This window comes from Schistocerca americana, chromosome 9, assembly GCF_021461395.2.
Source record: "Schistocerca americana isolate TAMUIC-IGC-003095 chromosome 9, iqSchAmer2.1, whole genome shotgun sequence".
NCBI lineage: Eukaryota > Metazoa > Arthropoda > Insecta > Orthoptera > Acrididae > Schistocerca > Schistocerca americana.
The window spans coordinates 46,769,704-46,789,754 of record NC_060127.1 but is presented as its reverse complement, the minus strand read 5'-3'; the positions used below and the strand labels follow the sequence as shown (position 1 = coordinate 46,789,754).

The window sequence follows — 20,051 nt, the reverse complement described above, 5'->3', positions numbered from 1 at the left end:
AACATGTCAGATAATGGGCAAGTCTCTGATGAGTATTTTGATGAATATTATGTACACACATCGCACGAAAAATGCAATGGGTTCCACTATGTAACTTTTACCAAAAAACTAAGTTTTTAGAACTAAATTGCTCAAATGGAAAAATGAGTTTTTATGTTATTTTATCAGTCAAAGACATGTAGTAAAATTAGTGTAAATGATTTTGAAGCTGCAAATGGAGCAAGTGCAGCCAGAAACTGGATAGAAATTACAGTTGCATACAAGTGTAGATACAATTTCAGATACTTCTCCATAGAAAAAGTTTTACAGCAATATGTGCAAAGAGTAATCCTTGACTTTAGGAAAGAGTAAGGGAACTTTTGCTAATAAATATCTAAAGTTGTTGGCCAAAACTGTTCCTCAAAATTCATAATTTTTTGGATGCAACTGACAGGCAATAATCTGCACACAGCATAATAATGTAATATAAAAAATTAATTTTTAATCTAATGCTTACCTGCAAAAGACAAACTTCAACATCTTCTGGTTAGCAAAAGACTTTGGGTGGAATGCCATAAACAATTTCTCAGCTGTGAATGCATCCTGAATATTTACGTCCACTTGGAAAACTGAACAAGTTAAATAACCAGACATTATTGTGCGTACTCAATGGACATTCTTCACATGCTGCATTAAATACATTTCCTTTGACAAACATTTGTTGCAGTAAATGCATACAGCACTTCCAGTATTTGCATCCATGTTACTATAGTACAAACCCAAATATGAGTATGGGATGTTACTTTTGCTTGGCTTCCTGTGTGGGGCACTAAAGTCCTTGTTCAAATATTGGCTGTGCAGTCCTCACTTGCTGATTAGCCGAAAAGACATTGATGACATCATATATGTCAGGCAGTCATGGTACAAGGACTTTCATGTACATGAACATCAGTGAATTTCATTGTTTCACCTATCTCTGTGGCATGGAGCTTCAAAGGAAGAGGAGAGGCCCTGATGTCACAACTGTGAAGCGAAGAAATGCAATAAGTAGCTATCTTGATCCACCCAAAATACCACTACTGTAAGTCTGTGTGCGTAGGGTTTTCTCACTTTTTGAAGGATTTCGAGTTATAAGGGTGATGAACGTAGTGTCTGGGTGCATGAATCATGCCGACTGTGATGTGAAACCTAACAGAATAACAGCTGATGTTAAAGTTGTCTCACTAACATATAACTTTGCAACTTTTCTTGCTAACAAATTTGTGCTAATTCTTTACTTGTACTGCAACATATTTTTCTCTCGTATGACTTCAGACTTCTGAAAGATGGTCAGAAAGCTCTATGGGATAAGGCCACGAGGAGAAAGACCTGGCAAGTGTTAAAATGGAGCTGTATATGTACCTAGCACTTTTAATATTTTGTCTTAGAGAAAATGTGTCATCACATTTTACTGCTCACTCAAACTTTCCCAAAAGGTATGTTGATTCATAGATTCCTAGTACACATTTTTGTAAAAAATAGATTTAACATGGATAATTGAGAAGTGTTGAATGATTTACTTTCTCAAAATTCGTGTTCTTAGGTCATATACTGATTGTAAAACATTAATCAGGCATAAAGTATAAATAAGACACTTTAACAATTCCAGTTATTTCAGTAAATACAAGAATGAATATGTCTCAGCATTGGCCGCACTATGCATTGATGACAATGAAAATTTGCGCCTGGTCGGGACTTGAACCCTGATCTTCCGCTTAAGGCGATTGGTCAACGTGGCTGCCATCCAAGCACGTATTTCATATGGCTGGCAATCACTGCAGTACCTGTTTGCATTGCAAAGTATGATAGAACACAGGCACGGTGATTTAAAAACTGGCATTTGCAGAAGTATGTTTCACACTAATAATACTTTACTTAAATGTGCTTGTAGGTACCACAAGCAAGATGCATATTTATTTGATGTTACACTTATTTTCCTTTGTTGTTGATAGCTATTGTCACAGCAGCTGTCTATTCATTGTATATTTTACTTTAATGTTTGTGTTTGAAATAATCCAGCAAGTGGATGTTGTGACTAGGGAACCAGTTATTTCACTTAAAATTTTAAAAACATTAATTTTTTGTGTGCATATATGATTATTCTGCTCTGTGCTAATTATTATGCCAGAAAAGTTTGCTTTATTTTGGGAATTATTGTTCTAGAAAGCAAAAATAATTTATGTGCATCAAAAACTTGGACATGTACTGCTAATTTTAGACATCTACTTGTTTTCTAGTGTTGTCAACAGATGTTTCCATCAATCCAGATCCATCCAATGGAACGGTTGTTCAAATTAGGAGAAACTTGTACATTGTGTGTGGGATAAATGTGCAAAATTGGAAAAAATCATGCTTCCTCAGCAGCTAAACTGTTGCTCTAGCAGTGAAATAGTCATCTGAATCATATGATAAAGGTTTTGCAGAAGATGAAATACATAGATAAAGAGCATTTTAGTGCTTAACAATGGATACCATGTAATCTAAATGGAAAGTTGTCCTGGCAGCATCCAAGTAGAATAAGTGGTGGTATTGCAAGTGATGCAATATGTGTGTCCATAGAATTGCATTGAATTAATGGTTAGTGAAGTTTTTAACTGCTTAACCAAGACATTACTTCTGAACTTGAGTGCCACTTGGCCACTTGGTGTTACTGTCTAGTATGGCTCATGCAATGAGAATGCTGAAATTCTTTCTCACAGAAACAAATGTGAATGCAAATGTAGTAATCTTATCACCTGTGAAGGACAGTGAACAAATTTTTGATAAAGTACACTGGGTAATTAGTTGCCAGTTGTTTGTTTGTGAAAGTAAAATAAAGATTCAATTTTACAAAGGACAGGCATATTGTTTTGTTGAATATAAAATGATAATTTAAACGCGTAACCCGTTCATTATAGAAATGAATATAGAACGGCCTAACAGAATTAGAAAAGGGGAGTGGGGAGATGTGTGAAAGACAAAGATGTGCTTTACTTCACATCAAGTGAAGCTTGTCATTTTAACAGTAATGCTTAATTGCATCAAAGGCCAGTCAATAACTTTCATACAAGATTGTCATGTCATTTCAGCGCTTACTAAAAATCATACATTTTGGCAGTGAAATGATTGGAAGAATCTTATGCTGATTGTACTGTTAACTATTACAGCTAAAAGTTCAACTTAAATTACAACTATCAGCTGTTTTGCTGTGATGTAGTCACTGCTTAACTAATGAAATTTGAATCAATAAATTAAGTTCTGAACTGTCTGATTATGAATATACCTCCATGAAAGTTTACCTCATCTTCGTACACACTGAAATATAACTGTCAATGTAGTGTCTTTAAGTAGATACAGGAAATTTTACACATTGTTTTAAGGGAGAAATTCTTGTTTTTATCTTAGCAAGATGGTAAACTGTCCTTCCCCCTGGCTTCATTCATGCCTGCTCTAAGCATAGGTAATCCCATCTCCTTTTATTGTTACCTCCATGCTCCATGGTGCCACAGCTTGCTCGGACACTCAAGAACAATCCATTTCAAACATGCAGTGCCTCTGTGATGTCACACAACAACACATTTATGCCACAAGTCAAAGCCAACAGATGGTATTTTGACTTTCGGTTGATCCGTGCACAGATGCTTACATTTTCAACAGTGTGAGCATAATTTCCTTGAATCAGAAGATGTGTGTTATAGTGCATTGCTTCTCCGGTTTGGTTTGAATACCATGTGCTGTTTAACAGATGACAGGCAACTGCAACTTGGGCCCACATATATTTTGTTGAGGTTAACTAATGAAGAGGTATTGAATAGGATTGGGGAGAAGAGAAGTTTGTGGCACAACTTGACTAGAAGAAGGGATCAGTTGGTAGGACATGTACTGAGGCATCAAGGGATCACAAATTTAGCATTGGAGGGCAGCGTGGAGGGTAAAAACTGTAGAGGGAGACCAAAAGATGAATACACTAAGCAAATTCAGAAGGATGTAGGTTGCAGTAGGTACTGGGAGATGAAGGAGCTGACACAGGATAGATTAGCATGGAGAGCTGCATCAAACCAGTCTCAGGACTGAAACAACAACAACAACAACATTCTTTAAGGCAATGTATGTGCTGTAATATTTTGAATGCTGAAATTATAGATGATTACAGACAAAGAGTATGCCTGAGAACTAATACTGGCAGCCTGGTTCTGAAACAAATGGAAGGATTGAAACACAGACTTCAAATGTTCTGTGTCAAGCTGGGGTTCAGCGTCATGGATTTGCACCATATGTTTGAAAGCTGTAACGTCCCCCTAAATGGGTCAGGTGCACTACACATCAGAAAATGTGTGTAGGGAGCACACATTTTTTTTTCTTTTTTTCCTAGAAGAGGTGACTCTCCATCTAGTCCACACAATTACAGCTGCAGGAGACTGAGTAGTATTAGTGTAAGATACAAAGGAATGTCCCCCAGCTGAGGGTATTAAAATCACAGCAGTTAAATGCTGAAGCACTCCCAAAAAGCAGTGAAGCTCATGTGATGCTAGGCGCAGGAAGCTGGTTAAAATGTGATATTGATAGCAGTGAGACTTTTGGGGAAATATTAAGTGTATATCAAAAGAAAAAGAAGGTTTCAGATAGATTATATAATGGGAAAACAGAGATTCAGGAACCAGATTTTAAATTGTAAGACATTTCCAGGAGCAGATGTGGACTCTGACCACAATCTATTGGTTATGAACTGTAGATTAAAACTGAAGAAACTGCAAAAAGGTGGGAATTTAAGGAGATGGGACCTGGACAAACTGAAAGAACCAGAGGTTGTAGAGAGTTTCAGGGAGAGCATTAGGGAACAATTGACAAGAATGGGGGAAAGAAATACAGTAGAAGAAGAATGGGTAGCTTTGAGAGATGAAATAGTGAAGGCAGCAGAGGATCACATAGGTAAAAAGATGAGGGCTAGTAGAAACCCTTGGGTAACAGATGAAATATTTAATTTAATTGATGAAAGGAGAAAATATAAAAATGCAGTAAATGAAGCAGGCAAAAAGGACTACAAACATCTCAAAAATGATATCGACACGAACTGCAAAATGGCTAAGCAGGGATGGCTAGAGGACAAATGTAAGGATGTAGAGGTGCATATCACTAGGGGTAAGATAGAAACTTTGTACAGAAAAAGTAAAGAGAACCACTTGCATCAATATCAAAAGCTCAGATGGAAACCAAAGCAAATAAGGGAAAGTAGAAAGGTGGAAGGAGTATATAGAGAGTCTATACAAGGGCGATGTTCTTGAGGACAATATTATGGAAATGGAAGAGAATGTAGATGAAGATGAAATAGGAGATATGATACTGTGTGAAGAGTTTGACAGAGCACTGAAAGACCTGAGTCTAAACAAGGCCCCAGGAGTAGACAACATTCCATTACAACTACTGAAAGCCTTGGGAGAGCCAGGCCTAACAAAACTCTACCATCTAGTGAGCAAGATGTATGAGACAGGCAAAATATCCTCAGACTTCAAGAACATAATAATTCCAATCCCAAAGAAAGCAGGAGTTGACAGATGTGAAAATTACCGAACTATCAGTTTAATAAGCCACAGCTGCAAAATACTAACACAAATTCTTTACAGATGAATGGAAAAACTGGTAGAAGCTGACCTCGGGGAAGATCAGTTTGGATTCCGTAGAAATATTGGAACACGTGAGGCAATACTGACCTGACGACTTATCTTAGAAAACAGATTAAGGAAAGGCAAACCTAGGTTTCTAGCATTTGTAGACTTAGAGAAAGCTTTTGACAATGTTGACTGGAACACTCTCTTTCAAATTTTAAAGGTGGCAGGGGTAAAACACAGGGAGCGAAAGGCTATTTACAATCTGTACAGAAACCTGATGGCAGTTATAAGAGTCGAGGGACATGAAAGGGAAGCAGTGGTTGGGAAGGGAGTGAGACAGGGTTGTAGCCTGTCCCCAATGTAATTCAATCTGTATATTGAGCAAGCAGTAAAGGAAACAAACGAAAAATTTGGAGTAGGAATTAAAATCCATGGAGAAGATATAAAAACTTTGAAGTTCGCCGATGACATTTTAATTCTGCCAGAGACAGCAAAGGACCTGGAAGAGCAGCTGAACGGAATGTACAGTGTTTTGATAGGAGGATATAACATGAACATCAACAAAAGCAAAATGAGGATAATGGAATGTAGTTGTATTAAATTGGGTGATGCTACAGGAATTAGATTAGGAAACGAGACACTTAAAGTAGTAAACGAGTTTTGCTATTTGGGGAGCAAAATAACTGATGATGGTCAAAGTAGAGAAGATATAAAATGTAGACTGGCAATGGGAAGGAAAGTGTTTCTGAAGAAGAGAAATTTGTTAACATCGAGTATAGATTCAAGTGTCAGGAAGTCGTTTCTGAAAGTATTTGTACGGAGTGTAGCCATGTATGGAAGTGAAATGTGGACGATAAATAGTTTGAACAAGAAGAGAATAGAAGCTCTTGAAATGGGGTGCTACAGAAGAATGATGGAGATTAGATGGGTAGATCACACAACTAACGAGGAGGTATTGAATAGAATTGGAAAGGAGAGAAATTTGTGGCACAACTTGACTAGAAGAAGGGGTATGTTGGTAGGGCATATTCTGAGGCATCAAGGGATCACCAATTTGGTATTGGAGGGCAGCATGGAGGGTAAAAATCGTAGAGGGAGACCAAGAGATGAATACACTAAGCAGATTCAGAAGGATGTAGGTTGCAGTAGGTACTGGGAGATGAAGAAGCTTGTATAGGATAGAGTAGCGTGGAGAGCTGAATCAAACCAGTCTCTGGACTGAACACCACAACAACAATATCAATAGAAAAAGATAAAGGAAAATGGAGGTGGTGTATTTGTTGCAGCAGATGAAACACTCAAATCCAACAAGATAGAAATTGAAGCTGTATGCAAGAGAGTGTCTGGGGTGGGCATAAAATAATAACTGGATCCTTCTATTGACCACCAGAGTCCCCTTCTGATGTGACCGACAACTTTAGAGGAAACCTCACCTCAGTTTGCTTGTATGTAAATTCCCCAATCATTTTGTAATTTTAGGTGGAGACTTTAATCATCGAACAATCAATCAGGAAAATTACAGTGTTTTTTAGTGGTGGGCATGAAAAGACATCATGTTAAACATCAATAGACACGTTTCTGAAAAATACCTTGAACATATGATTCAGAACCCCACTCTGGACGGAAATATTTTAGATCTAATGCCAATATAAAGACCTAAGTACTATCGAAACTGGTGTCGGTGACCATGACACGGTTGTGGCAATAGTGATATCAAGGCAGAAAGGACAACTAAATCAGAGAAAAAGGTAATATGTTCAGTAAAACTGATAAAAAAAGCAGTAGTGCCTTATCTTAATGAGAAACTTGAAACTTTTAACAAAGGAAAGGAGCAACTATAGGAGCCAAGTTAAAAATAATAGTTGACCATGCACTGGATTGATAAGTCCCCAATAGAAATGTTCGTAATTGTAACAGGAGGGTCCCTCCAATGGAACATAGTTCTAAAGAAACAGACAAAATTGCATAATAGATGCAAAACATAATATAGTGCTATAGATACAGAGATGCTCAATGAAACACATTTGGCTGTCAAAAGAGAAATGCATTAAGCCTCCAATAACTACCGTAGCAGAATTTTGTCTAATGATCATTCACAAAACCCAAAGAAATTCTCATCATGTGTAAAGGCTATTAGTGGCACCAAAGCCAGTGTCCAGACACATGGGTGAGACAGGAACAGAAACTGATGGTAGCAACGCAAAGCAGAAATGCCTAATGCTCCTTTACAAAGTGAAACTCAGGAGAACTCCCCCATTTTAATTCTTGTACCACTGGAAAAAAAGAGTGAAATAGATATTTGTGTCAGTGGGGTTGAGAAACAGCTGAAATTGTCAAAACTGAACAAAGCTCCAGGCCCAATGGAATCCCTTTCAGATTCCATACTGCATCTGTAACCGAGTTTCCCCTCTTGTCTACCTACTCTAATCGACCACATATTACTCAAACAAAAAGCTATACCCAGGATTTGGAAGAAAGCACAGGTCACAGCAATTTACGAGAAGGGTGATAGAAGTGTTCCACAAGACCACTACCAAATATCCTTGACATCAATTTATTATAATATCCTAGAATATATTCTGAGCTCAAACATAATGTATTTTGAACAGAATGATCTCCTCCACACCAACCAGTGTGGATTTCGAAAACATCGATCATGGTTGATATCCAACTCATACTTTTCTCTCACAAAATACACAAGGCTGTGAAGAAGACAGTCAGGTAGCTGCAGTTTTTCTTGATTTTCAAAATTTTCTTGATTTTTCATGTGGGATATCAAACAAAATTTGTGACTGGATCGAGGATTTCTCAGTTGGAAGGATGCAGCAAGTTCGAGTAGCTCAAGTAGCTTCAGGTGTGTCCCAGGAAAGTATGTTGGGTCCCTTGTTGTTCATGTTGTATATCAATGACCTTGCAGGCAATGTTAATAGTGTCCTCTGACTTGTTGCAGATGATGCAGTTACTATCTCAGAGAAGCTGCATTAATATTCAGTCAGATCTTGATAAAATTTGAAAGTGGTGTAAAGAAACTTGCTTTCAATGTCCAGAATGTGAAATTATGCACTTCACAAAATGAAAAAAACATAGTATCCTATGACCAATGAGTCACAGTGAAAACATACCATGTTAAATCAACGAAAATTGACATTCACCGTCTCAGATTTTGATGTAACTTGGCATATTTGTTTATTGAACCAAAATATTTCTGCTTTCCCTCAATCTTTTAAAATTTTACACCCTGCTAAAGTTTTTGGAATTTAACAGATTTTGGTTGCCAGGTGAAGGAAATACAATGTGTTCAAATTTATAAAACAATTTAGCGGCGATTATTGATAAAATTTTATTTATGCATAAATCATGTGAGGGTATGAGATCTTCAATGCTTTTATAAGTAATAATTCTGATGGTTGTAAAATCACATATTGTAGTAGCATAAAAATCAACAAATATGCCAAGTTTCTCATTAGTAGTAAGAGGAGCTTGAGGATTAAAAATTATCCCTAGTTGGGATTATAATTTCTTTAGATGAGGTATTTTTGTTGTTGTTGTCGTCATTTGTTTGTTGAAGGTATTCCTTTTGGATTTTGTGTGGTGCCAAATTTGATTGAGCTGCACCTGATGTCACACAAGTCTCTGTATGTCAATCTTTTCAGAGATGGTTCCGGGACTCGGCTATTTGCTACAGGATGTCAAATCAAACACCTTTTAGCCATCTAATTTACAAATTTATTTTATTGGGATACCAGTTTCAGTGGTTTACTATGTCATCTTCAGGTCCCAGACCGACTTGTAGGAAGATTCCACTTTGGTTCCAGTCAAAGTAGGGACCAGCATTCAAGTACTGGTATCCGTAGATTTCTGCTTGTTATAGCAATCACTTCAACCATCATCTACCGAAGAAGCAATATACAATCAGTTCAAAGCTTTGCTTATATAGATTTCATGCCTGCAGATTAAGCAAAGTATTTAATCTTGTTTTTATTACATGTTACTTTTACTTTTCAAGTTTTTAAAGGAAAATAATTGTTGCTAAACAAAAACAAATGTAAACAACACACTGTAAGTAATCATGTGAATTTTGTTAATTATTTTCATTTGATACAGCATATGATGGTTGAAGTGATTGCTACAGCAAGTAGAAATCTACAGGTATCAGTATTTGAGTGCTGGCCCCTATTTTGACTGGTACGGAGGTGTAATCTTTCTACATGTCACTTAGGGGCCTGAAGATGATGTAGTAAATCACCAAACTGGTAGCCCAATAAAATAAATTTGTAAATTAGACAGCTGAAAGATGTTTGATCTGACATATTGATGTCACACAGGTGTAGCAAAGAGATTTCTATGCCGTACACTGGCCCAAGGGATACCAAAGACCTGAGTGTCCAATGGACATACATGTCAATTGCATTAAGGCATCTTTGTGTGTTCATGTTAAGAGCTTGTCTGTAAGACACAATGAGAGTGAATCATCATATATAGAGATTAAATATGTTCAATCTGCAAGTTGTTGAGTTTCTCCTTCAGCAGAGTTACTAATTATGACTGTAAAGTGTAACTAAGGGGAATCTGTCACGAGTCCGTTAAGTTTTACTACATTACAAGAGTTTGACAGGTATGGACTCTCACAATCAGTATGCCAAGAGTTTAGAGAAATGTGAATTAAAACATCACAAAACTTCACATAGCCAGGAAAATAATCTTAACTGCAGTTTCCAATTTTTTTTAAAAACCAAATACAGAGACCTCTCTAAGAGCAAAATCATTGAAAGGGAAAAGGACAATAAAATAACTGTTTTATTCTTGTGCTAAAAGATGTAGTCTATAAAATGAAAATAATTAATAAAATTCACACATTTGCTTACAGTGTGTTACTTTTACATTTCCTTTTGTTAAATAACAATCATGTTACTTTGAAAACTTGAAAAGTAAAAGTAGTGTGTAATAAAAACAAGATTAAATACTTTGCTTAATGTGCAAGCATCTATTTAAGCAAAGTTTTGAACTGATTGTGTATTGCTTATTTCTGCACAAATTCTGGAATCAACAGTGTTGCAGCTTTAAAGTGCATGGCATCACATCAATGTTAACTTATTTCTGCAAATTGTTGAATAACATTCCTTTATACTGTCTACAGGTATGTATAGCTCAGCTATTTTAGTAAGTCAGTCTTCAGCTTCAGATAGAATGGAAAAGATGTTGACCAAATTTTGTTTCTTTTCTAGGTATTAAAACAGTGGGAAAGTAGCTGTGAATGACATTCCACCTGACAATTGAGCTCAGCCTATAACACTAGAGTGGACAATAATTATTGTGATAAGTGTGTGCAGTTGTGGTGCTTCTTTTAACATTATTGTGGAAGTTACTGACGGTGCTTGTTATTTGCTAAACTATTTCAAACAAAGAGCCATACATTCTGCAGAAGAAATGTTTGAAACTAATTTAACTCTCTTACAATTGAGACTGGAGCAGGTGTCAAGTTAAAAACTATTTGTCTCCATCATCAGTGAGTGTTTCTGAGAAACTATGAATTTTTACAAAAGATTTGTTGTAACGCTTTCAAGAAATACAAATCATTAATTAAAATAATACTTTGAGCTGTAACTGCAGAACAGGATAGAACAATTTTATCAAAGGGCTACAAAGTGAAACCATGACAAAAACTGTATATGTAGAAATACTGTAATATAGAATAAGTGGTAAGTGGCATTGAAGCTAGATTAAATGCAAAAGATGAAGTAGATGATGTCAGATTATCATTTGATTATGTAGTCCAATTACAAGAAAGAAGTGTCACTGGTAAATGCTTCATTCAGTCAAATTGGATGTTCCCTTATGAAACTCCATCCCATTTGTGAACATAGGGGGTTGGGTGCTTGACAATGTAAAATAAAAATACACGCTTTCCTTGCAGTTGATCTGCCATTTGAGGGAAGAAATGATCTGGAAATAAGCATGGGGAAAATGTATGAAGGTATGGACAAGCTTATTGATTTAACTGAAAGTGAATTACTCACTACATCACTAGTAATGATGTTATCTAATCTTCGTAAGCGCCACTCAGTTTTTAAGTTGGAATATTTTGACTTAATTGATTTTTTTAAATTTTGTTTTCTGAGGCCTAAGTGGTGTGTTTTGACTGTTGCCATTGGTACATACTTAAGGTGTGTATGCATACTACATCAAAATGTCATTTTATTGGTTCAGGCAGCTGGTATTGGAGAGAATTACAAAGAACTTGTGTCACTTATTGTCTGTGATGGTAGTCGATATCGTCATGGAAAGGGAAGGTAATGCACACATGGCGTGGCCTGCTCGCTCTCCCTATTTGAATCCTGTAGAGTATGACCAGGATACAGTAGGGGGATGAGATGCTTCACGCCAGCATCCACCAACCACTCTCAAAGACTTGTGTGCAGCTCTGCCGGAAGAATGGGTGTTATTGCCTCAACAAGAGATTGATGGCATCATTCAAGGAATGCTCTGTCAGTGTCAGGCCTGTATTGCTGCCAGAGGTGATCAAACCCATACTGAGCACATTAAACAGTTATCGGAATGCATGTCCAAATCCATTAAGTTGGAGAAAATGAAAAACATTTTGGTCTACCATTATGCATATTACAGTTGTTTACATTCTGTATTCTTTACATTGTTTCTATGTTACTATCACCTGTTTATATTGTTTTGTGACAAAATAAGTGCAACCATGCATTTCCATTTGTTGCTTTAATTTTTGAACCAGTGTATAAGAGGTGGTTCCAGGTTATCATTGGGCCTGAGTTTCATGCACTGCTCATCCTGTCATGAATCACAGCAGAGCTGAAAACAACGAGAAACTTGTTTTACCTCTTCTCCTTTCTGATGACCTTCACCATGATGTGTCTATGGTATGTGAGGTCCAAAAAACAGTAAGAATACTTCTGAAAGCGAACTACCCACACAAACATTCACTACTTGAGTGATGCCTGTGCTGGCCAGTATAAAAATAATTGTAATTTAATTAATCTGTGTTTGCATAAAAAAGATTTTCAACTCAAAGCCCAGTGGACATATTTTGAAACCAGTCATGATAAAACAGAATGTGATGGTAAAGGGGGTATCATATTTTGCATATTTGAAAACACTGCATGTCCTCTGCTTGAAAACCCAAAGCTGTGACATCCCTAAAACTTTAGCTGGCTGTGGAACCCACACCACTTCAGACAGAGCGAAGATATTTTGGATTCTTACTAAAACCCAAAAATGTAACAAATTTGCCAAGTTACACCAAAATCTGAGACCATGTGTGTCATGGTGTGCTTACACTCACCCACTTTGAATCAGTCAACTCATACCAATACCTGGGTACATGACTTTGCAAAGAGGTGAAATGGAATGATCATATAGGCCCAGTCATGGGGCAAAGCAGGTGGCAGACTTCAGTTTATTGGTAAAATATGGAGGAAATGTCTACAATGGAGATTGCTCACAAACCACTCATGCAATCAATGTTACTCAAGTGCGTGGGAGCCTTACCAAATAGGGCTACCGCTGGATACTGGTCATATACAGAGAAGGGCTGCACAAATGGTCAGATTAGATTAGACTAGATTCAGTATTCGTTCAGTAGACCCATAAAAAATATAATTGTCGTAGTTGGTGATACATTTCAGGTTTGTTAGATCCGTGGGAGAGCATCACAGAGATTTTGAACAAACCGAACTGGCAGACTTGAAGATAAACGTAAACAATCTCGAGAAGACCTATTTACTAAGTTTCAAGACTCAGATTTAAATGATGACTAGGAATATACTACAGCCGCCACATATTGCTACCGTAGGGATCGTGAGGACAAGATTACATTAAATACAGCACGTGCGGAAGCATTTAACAAACTCTTCTTCTCGCTCTCCATACGTGAGTGGAATGGAGAAAGGACCCTAATAATTGACACGGGGACGTAGCTCTGCCATGCACCTCGCAGTGGTTTGCCGAGTATAGATGTAGCAAGGGAACTCATATGGAATACTGCTTCTAAAGATTATTTCAACAAAAATTTGAAATGTGATGCGCTAAGGGTCTAGTATCAGATTAAAAGTGTCTGGCAATGTTACTGCAAAGGATAAGTCTGGAAGTAGGAGATCAGAAAAAGAGGCCTACGAATTTACAAACAGCGCTTATGAAAACTGTGGACGAATATTTCAGTTAAGGCGACTTAATAGCACTACTGAGGAGCCTGGCTTCTGATCAAAAGAAAAGATGTGACTTGTGATACTCGTCAACAAACCACTAGAAATTGAAATTAATTGCATTGATTATGGAAAAAATACCGAACTAGAAAACCCAACTTCCCTTGTATTGGGTTCTAGAATCTATAAATCGCCAGTTGCCGGCCAACGAAATGCTGTTGTAAGCCTTATCGCTGTGGCATCCCAAGTAGAAATCTAAAATTGTGACAACCTCCTGAAAATTGCAAACAAAATGTTGCCCTCACTTTTATTTATCTTGATGTAGTGGTTTCTTTTGCTATAACCTTTCATCACAAACAGGAGCCAAGCAAAAAAAGACATGAATGAATAGTCTGCTTGAATACTGACGACAAAGGTTGCATACAACAACATGCATGCGTACGTGGATTCATTCCACTAATTTTTGTGCATGCGCTTTTGTTCTCATCCATCTCCGATTGCTCATTAGAAAAGTGGCATCGTGTGGATGTACCTTGAAACTCGATCGTAATCTGCACACATAATTTACGTGCCTAACTATTGGAATTATGACAGTTTAAACCTTCTTGGTTTCTGATACCAAACTTTTATATCGTTAAATAATAAGAGTTAAGTTCAAAATCAATTTTCTATGTTTTACGTACCTTTCGGTGGGCCGGAAACGCAGGAAAAATGGATGGCACAGCGTTTTCTCGAATACGAACTGTCGAAACAGAGGTTCGGTCTATATCTTGTTCCCGAAAGTGCTGTGAACATACTTTGCTATATTTCGACGGCTCCCAATCTTTCCTTCCCAGAGCTTTCACCCAGAGGTCTTTGCGAGTTGCATTGCTAGGAAATCTAAAGTCATATAACAGAAATAAAACATTACAGTAAAAGTAAACAGCGCAACCAAAATTCATGTATATAAAAGAAAATTTTGCTTGAACGAGTCCACTTACTTATGAAATGTGATTCCTAAACACTTTTGACTACGATCAGAACGAGCAGTACACCCGACAACGGCACAAGCTGGCATTTTTATCTAATAATTTTCACGTCTTTCACGCAATCGAAGCACCACAAGCTAATGTCTTGGGGTAACTAACATGGCGGACGAATGCTTGAAGTTTGTGACGTCAGGTTCGTTTGAGCAGTTGCCAGAGAGCGCAAGAAAACATGCGTTATAGCGCATGCGCAGCTACGATGATGTATAACGAACAACGATATCGCTGCAATCCGTCGCTCGACTTGACCTCGCTACATGGGTGCGATTTGACGAGCAATTTCAACCAGTATTACGAACGCCACTATTACGATAAGTTCAGCTACGGAAAATGAACTCCTATGTTTAGCAGCAGTCGCAATTGATCCTCAAGTACCGGGGAATACTTGCAAAAAATAAATTATATAACAGAAATGGTAATTTATTAGATATGTTTTGAAACGCTTTTCTTAAGAACTTTAGATTACTTAACAGAAAGTATTATATTTTTCACTGGCGCCAAATGGGCCGTGTACATCATTCCGTTGTGCTAATAGGTACAATTCATTTTTAGTTTTTTAGTCATCAATTCATTTTTCTTTGACTCATCTTATAGTTTAACTTCAAGTAACTGCAGTACACAATTTGTTTTGCAGATTCGGTGAGTCTGCAGAAACATTGTCAATAGCGGCCTGCTGATTATTATAATTATTGTTACAAACTATACAACAGGACCCAGAATGTACCCAATTTTAAAGTCAAATCAGAAATCTTCTCTGAGACGATAAAATGCCACGAAAAGCAAAAGTGACCGTGTACCACACTTATTTCCTACCAGCCTAATATATGGTTAAGAGACGTGTACGCTCTTAAACAAAGACATCACCAGAATTCAGGAAACAGAAAAGAGATTCATTATAAATATGAATCAAACATCTAGAAAGGACAAAAGCAGAAATGAGGTGAATAGAAAGATAGCTGGTATTGATGTTCCTTTTACCTGTCTCATAAAGAAACGCAGGTTTCAGTGGTAGGGACACATAATGAGAATGAACAGCGAAAGAGTTGCCAACAAGTATTTTGACCTGAAGAGTTGCCAACAAGTATTTCGACCTGAACCTTGTAGGAAGAAGACAACGGGGAAGACCAAAAAAAACGCTGAATAGATAGTGTAAGATCAGATGTGGAGGAGAAAGGACACAAATTGGAAGTTGTCCTGGAATAGATGATGTATGAAGACAGAAGGAGATGGTGAGCACTTGCGCACCACTCCCGGAAAACTGCAATTGGAAAACGATGATGATGACGATGACTGTAGGAGGAGGGGGGGGGGGGAGGAGAATTGAGGAGTGACGTCCAAAATTATAACACTCGCAGTAAGGAAGAGACAGACATCTCAAGCTGCCGACCCTCTATGACAAGGGACAGTTTTCCAACAGTAGCTATTAAAATGTTCAACTATATAAATACTAAAATGCAGTCCTTCGAGTTAGTGAAATTTCGAAGAAAGATGTCGCAAAATCTACGCCCAAACCACTGTATAGTTTAAATGAGTTCTTTGGCAGTGAAAGAGAATACTGGACTCCCTAAATAATGCGCCGCCGTATGAAATGAAAATACACTTGTTAAAATTTTCTCACTCTCTCAAGAGATTTGTTCTGTATTATTATGCATACGCTTGCTAATTTTTTTGTATTATAATTCTTATGTAATCTTAACCTTGTAACACTGACACAGTCTATCCAGTCATGTCTGTCGAATGACGTAGCTATGGTAATAAATGGCAATAAGCTGTATGAAATTACAAGGAACTTTGTCTAGCTGTACAATAGATTTCCTTTGAACTTTTAAATTCTATACCTACATCTATATGCTCTGCAAATTACACTTAAGTGCCTGGCATTGGGTTCATTGAACCATCTACACAATAATTCTCTATTATTCCACATTCCTTCTGTGCGAGCTCTGATTTCCCTTATTTTATTGTGTGTGGATCGTTTCTCCCTGAATACGTCGGCGTCAACAAAGTATTTTCGAGTTCGCAGGAGAAAGCTAGTGATTGAAATTTCGTGAGAAGATTCCAACGCAACGAAAAACGCCTTTGTTTTAATGGTGTCCATTCCAAATTCTGTATCATGTCCGCGACACTCTCTCCCAATTTCGCGATAATACAGAACGTGCTGCACTTCTTTGAACTTTCTCGATGTACTCCGTTAATCCTATCTGGACAGGATCCCAGACCATGGAGCTGTATTCCAAAAGAAGATGGACATGTGTACACAGTGTGTTTAGTAGATCTGCTACATTTTCTAAGTGTTCTGCCAATAAAACGTAGTCTTTGGTTTGCCTTCTCCACAACATTTTCTGTGTGTTCTCTCAAATTTAAACTATTCGTAATTGCAATTCCTAGGTATTTAGTGGAATTAACGACCTTTAGACTGTTTTATCGTGTAACCGAAGTTTAACGGTTTCCTTTTAGCACTCATGTGGATGACCTCACACTTTTCATTGTTTAGGGACAATTGCCAATATTCGCACCATTCGTATTTCTAAATCGTTTTGTAATTTTTTTGGTCTTCTGATGACTTTACTAGACGATAAATGACAGCATCATCAGCAAACAACCTAAGACGGCTGCTCAGATTGTCTCGTAAATCCTGTATATAGAGAAGGAACAGCAAAGGGCCTATAACACTACCTTGGGGGACGCCAGAATTCACTTCTGTTTTACTCGATGACTTTTCGTCAGTTACCACGAATTGTGAGCTCTCTGAAAGGAAATCACGAATCCAGTCACATAACTGAGACGATATTCCATAATAACGCAATTTCAATACAAGCTGCTTGTGTGGTACAGTGTCAAAAACCTTCTGGAAATCTAGAAATATGGAAGCAATTTTAAATCCCTTGTCAATAGCACTCAACACTTCGTGTGTGTACAAAGCGAGTTGTGTTTCACAAGAACAATGTTTTCTAAATTCGTGTTGACTGTGTGTCAATAGATGGTTCTCTTCGAGGTAATTCATATGTTCGAATACGATATATGTTCCAAAATCCTGCTGCATATCGACGTTAATGGTACAGGCCTGTAATTTAGTGGATTACTCCTACTACCTTTTTTGAATATTGGTGTGACCTGTGCGATTTTCCAGTCTTTGGAAAGTATCGAGCGAGTTGTTGTATATGATTGCTACGTATGGAGCTATTGCGTCAGCATACTGTAAGAGGAACCTAATTGATATACAGTCTGGACCAGAAGGCTTGCTTTTATTAAGCGATTTAAGTTGCTTCACTATTCAGGGGATATCTACTTCTAAGTTACTCATGTTGACAAATGTTCTTGGTTCGACTTCTGGAATACGAGGGTAATCCCCAAAGTAAGGTCCCCTATTTTTTTGTAAGTACATGGACATGTTTATTTCTGCAATGGTTTAAATCAGTTTACAGCTTGAACAATTAGCTGTTTTTCGACGTAAGCACCATTTCTGTCGATGCGTTTTTGTAGACGCTGTGGCAGTTTTTGTCTGCCCATGTCATACCAGCTCGCCGTCACGCTGTTCAGAAAGTTGGGAACCTCATCTTTCACCTCGTCGTCGGAGCTGAATCTCTGTGACCATAATTAACGCTGACAAGTACTGTGAGACTCTGAAAAAACTCAAACGGGCAATTCAGAACCGGAGAAGAGAAATGCTGAGCAAGGGCGTACACATTCTCCGTGACAACGTTCGCCCACACATCGCTCGGCAAAGCGTTGCTCTCCTGCAACAGTTACAGTGGAACATAATCACCCACCCACCCTATAGTCCTGACTTGGCGCCCAGTGACTATCACCTGTTCCCTACGTTAAAAAAAACGTTTGGCCGGAAAGCGATACAGCTCCGACGATGAGGTGAAAGAGAACTTTCTAAATAGCTTGGCGGCGAGCTGGTATGACATGGGCATACAAAAACTGCCACAGCGTCTACAAAAATGCATCGACAGAAATGGTGATTATGTCGAAAAATAGCTAAATGTTCAAGCTGTAAACTGATGTGAACCATTATAGAAATAAACAGGCCTATGTAGTTATAAAAAATAGGAGACCTTACTTTTGGGATTACCCTCGTATTTACATCGTCTACTTTGGCGAAGGTATTTCGAAAGGCTGTGATTAGTAACTCTGTTTCCGTAGCGCTGTCGTTGATAGTATTTCCATTGCTATCGCGCAGAGAAGACATGGACTGTGTCTTGCCGCTAACATACTTTGCATACGACCAGAATCTCTCTAGATTTTTTGTCAGGTTTCGAGATAAAGACTCGTTGTGGAAACTGGTGTAAACATCTCGCTTTGATTCCGCGCTAAACTTCGAGCTTCTGTAAAAGATCTCCAATCTTGGAGATTTTGCGTTCGTTTGACTTTCAAATGTCTTTTTTTCGTTGCTTCTGCAACAGAGTTCTGAGTCGTTTTGTGTACCAAGGGGGATTAGCTTCGTCGTTTGTTAATTTATTTGGTATAAATCTCTCAATTGTTGTCGATACTGTTTCTTTGAATTCAAGCCACATTTGGTCTACACTTAAACACTGTTAATTTAGAAGAAGGAGATGTCTCTCAGGAAGGAGACAAGTGAATTTTATCTGCTTTTTAGAGTAGGTATAGTTTTCGTTATTCTTGGAGGATTTTGGGGTTACAATATTCAATCTCGCTACGACAGCGCCGTGTTCGCTAAATCCTGTATCCGTTTTGATGCCCGTGATTTGTTGCCAAGAGGTCAAGTGTGCTTTCACAACAGTTTACTATTCGCGTGGGCACATGAACTAACTGTTCGAAATAATTGTCAGAGAACGCGTTTAGCACAATTTTGGATGATGTACCTCCGGTTTAAACAAGTATTTTTGTCGATTTGTCGATTATAAATTACAGTCACCGGCAACTATAACTTAATGAGTCGGGTACGTCTTTGAAATTCTACTCAAGTTTTCTTTGAACATTTCAGCAACTGTATAATCTAATTTGAGAGGTCAGTAAAAAAATCCAACTATTATTTTATTCCGGTTGCCAACACTGACCTCTGCCCATACTAACTCACAGGGACTATCTGCTTCAATTTCGCTACAAGATAAACTACTTCCAACAACAACAAACAAGCCACCGCCAACTGTGTTTAGTCTATGTTTTCGGAACACCGTTAGGTTCTTCGCAAAAAATTTAGGAACACTTGTCCATGCGATCATGACTTCTCGCCACATATTCTAAAATTCGGCACCCTCCTCTAGACGAACGAAGATTTATGCGACGTA

At 37.8% G+C, this 20,051-nt stretch overlaps 1 protein-coding gene across 1 annotated transcript; it reads right to left on the bottom strand.

The window, feature by feature from the left end:
- Window positions 1-1,669: 1,669 nt before the first annotated feature.
- Window positions 1,670-14,878, bottom strand: LOC124550854 (THAP domain-containing protein 6-like). The gene is made up of 3 exons (XM_047125589.1): window positions 14,752-14,878; window positions 14,455-14,650; window positions 1,670-1,802 (listed from the first exon to the last, which is right to left on the bottom strand). The coding sequence occupies exons 1-3, from the start codon at window positions 14,826-14,828 to the stop codon at window positions 1,791-1,793; spliced, it is 285 nt and encodes a 94-aa protein (XP_046981545.1). The 5' UTR covers window positions 14,829-14,878; the 3' UTR covers window positions 1,670-1,790.
- Window positions 14,879-20,051: the final 5,173 nt, after the last annotated feature.

Coding starts and splice junctions, on each gene's coding strand:
- LOC124550854 (XM_047125589.1), bottom strand. CDS start 14,828: ATGCCAGCTTGTGCCGTTGTCGGGTGTACTGCTCGTTCTGATCGTAGT. Junction 14,651..14,751: donor TTAGGAATCACATTTCATAA/GTAAGTGGACTC, acceptor ATATGACTTTAG/ATTTCCTAGCAATGCAACTC.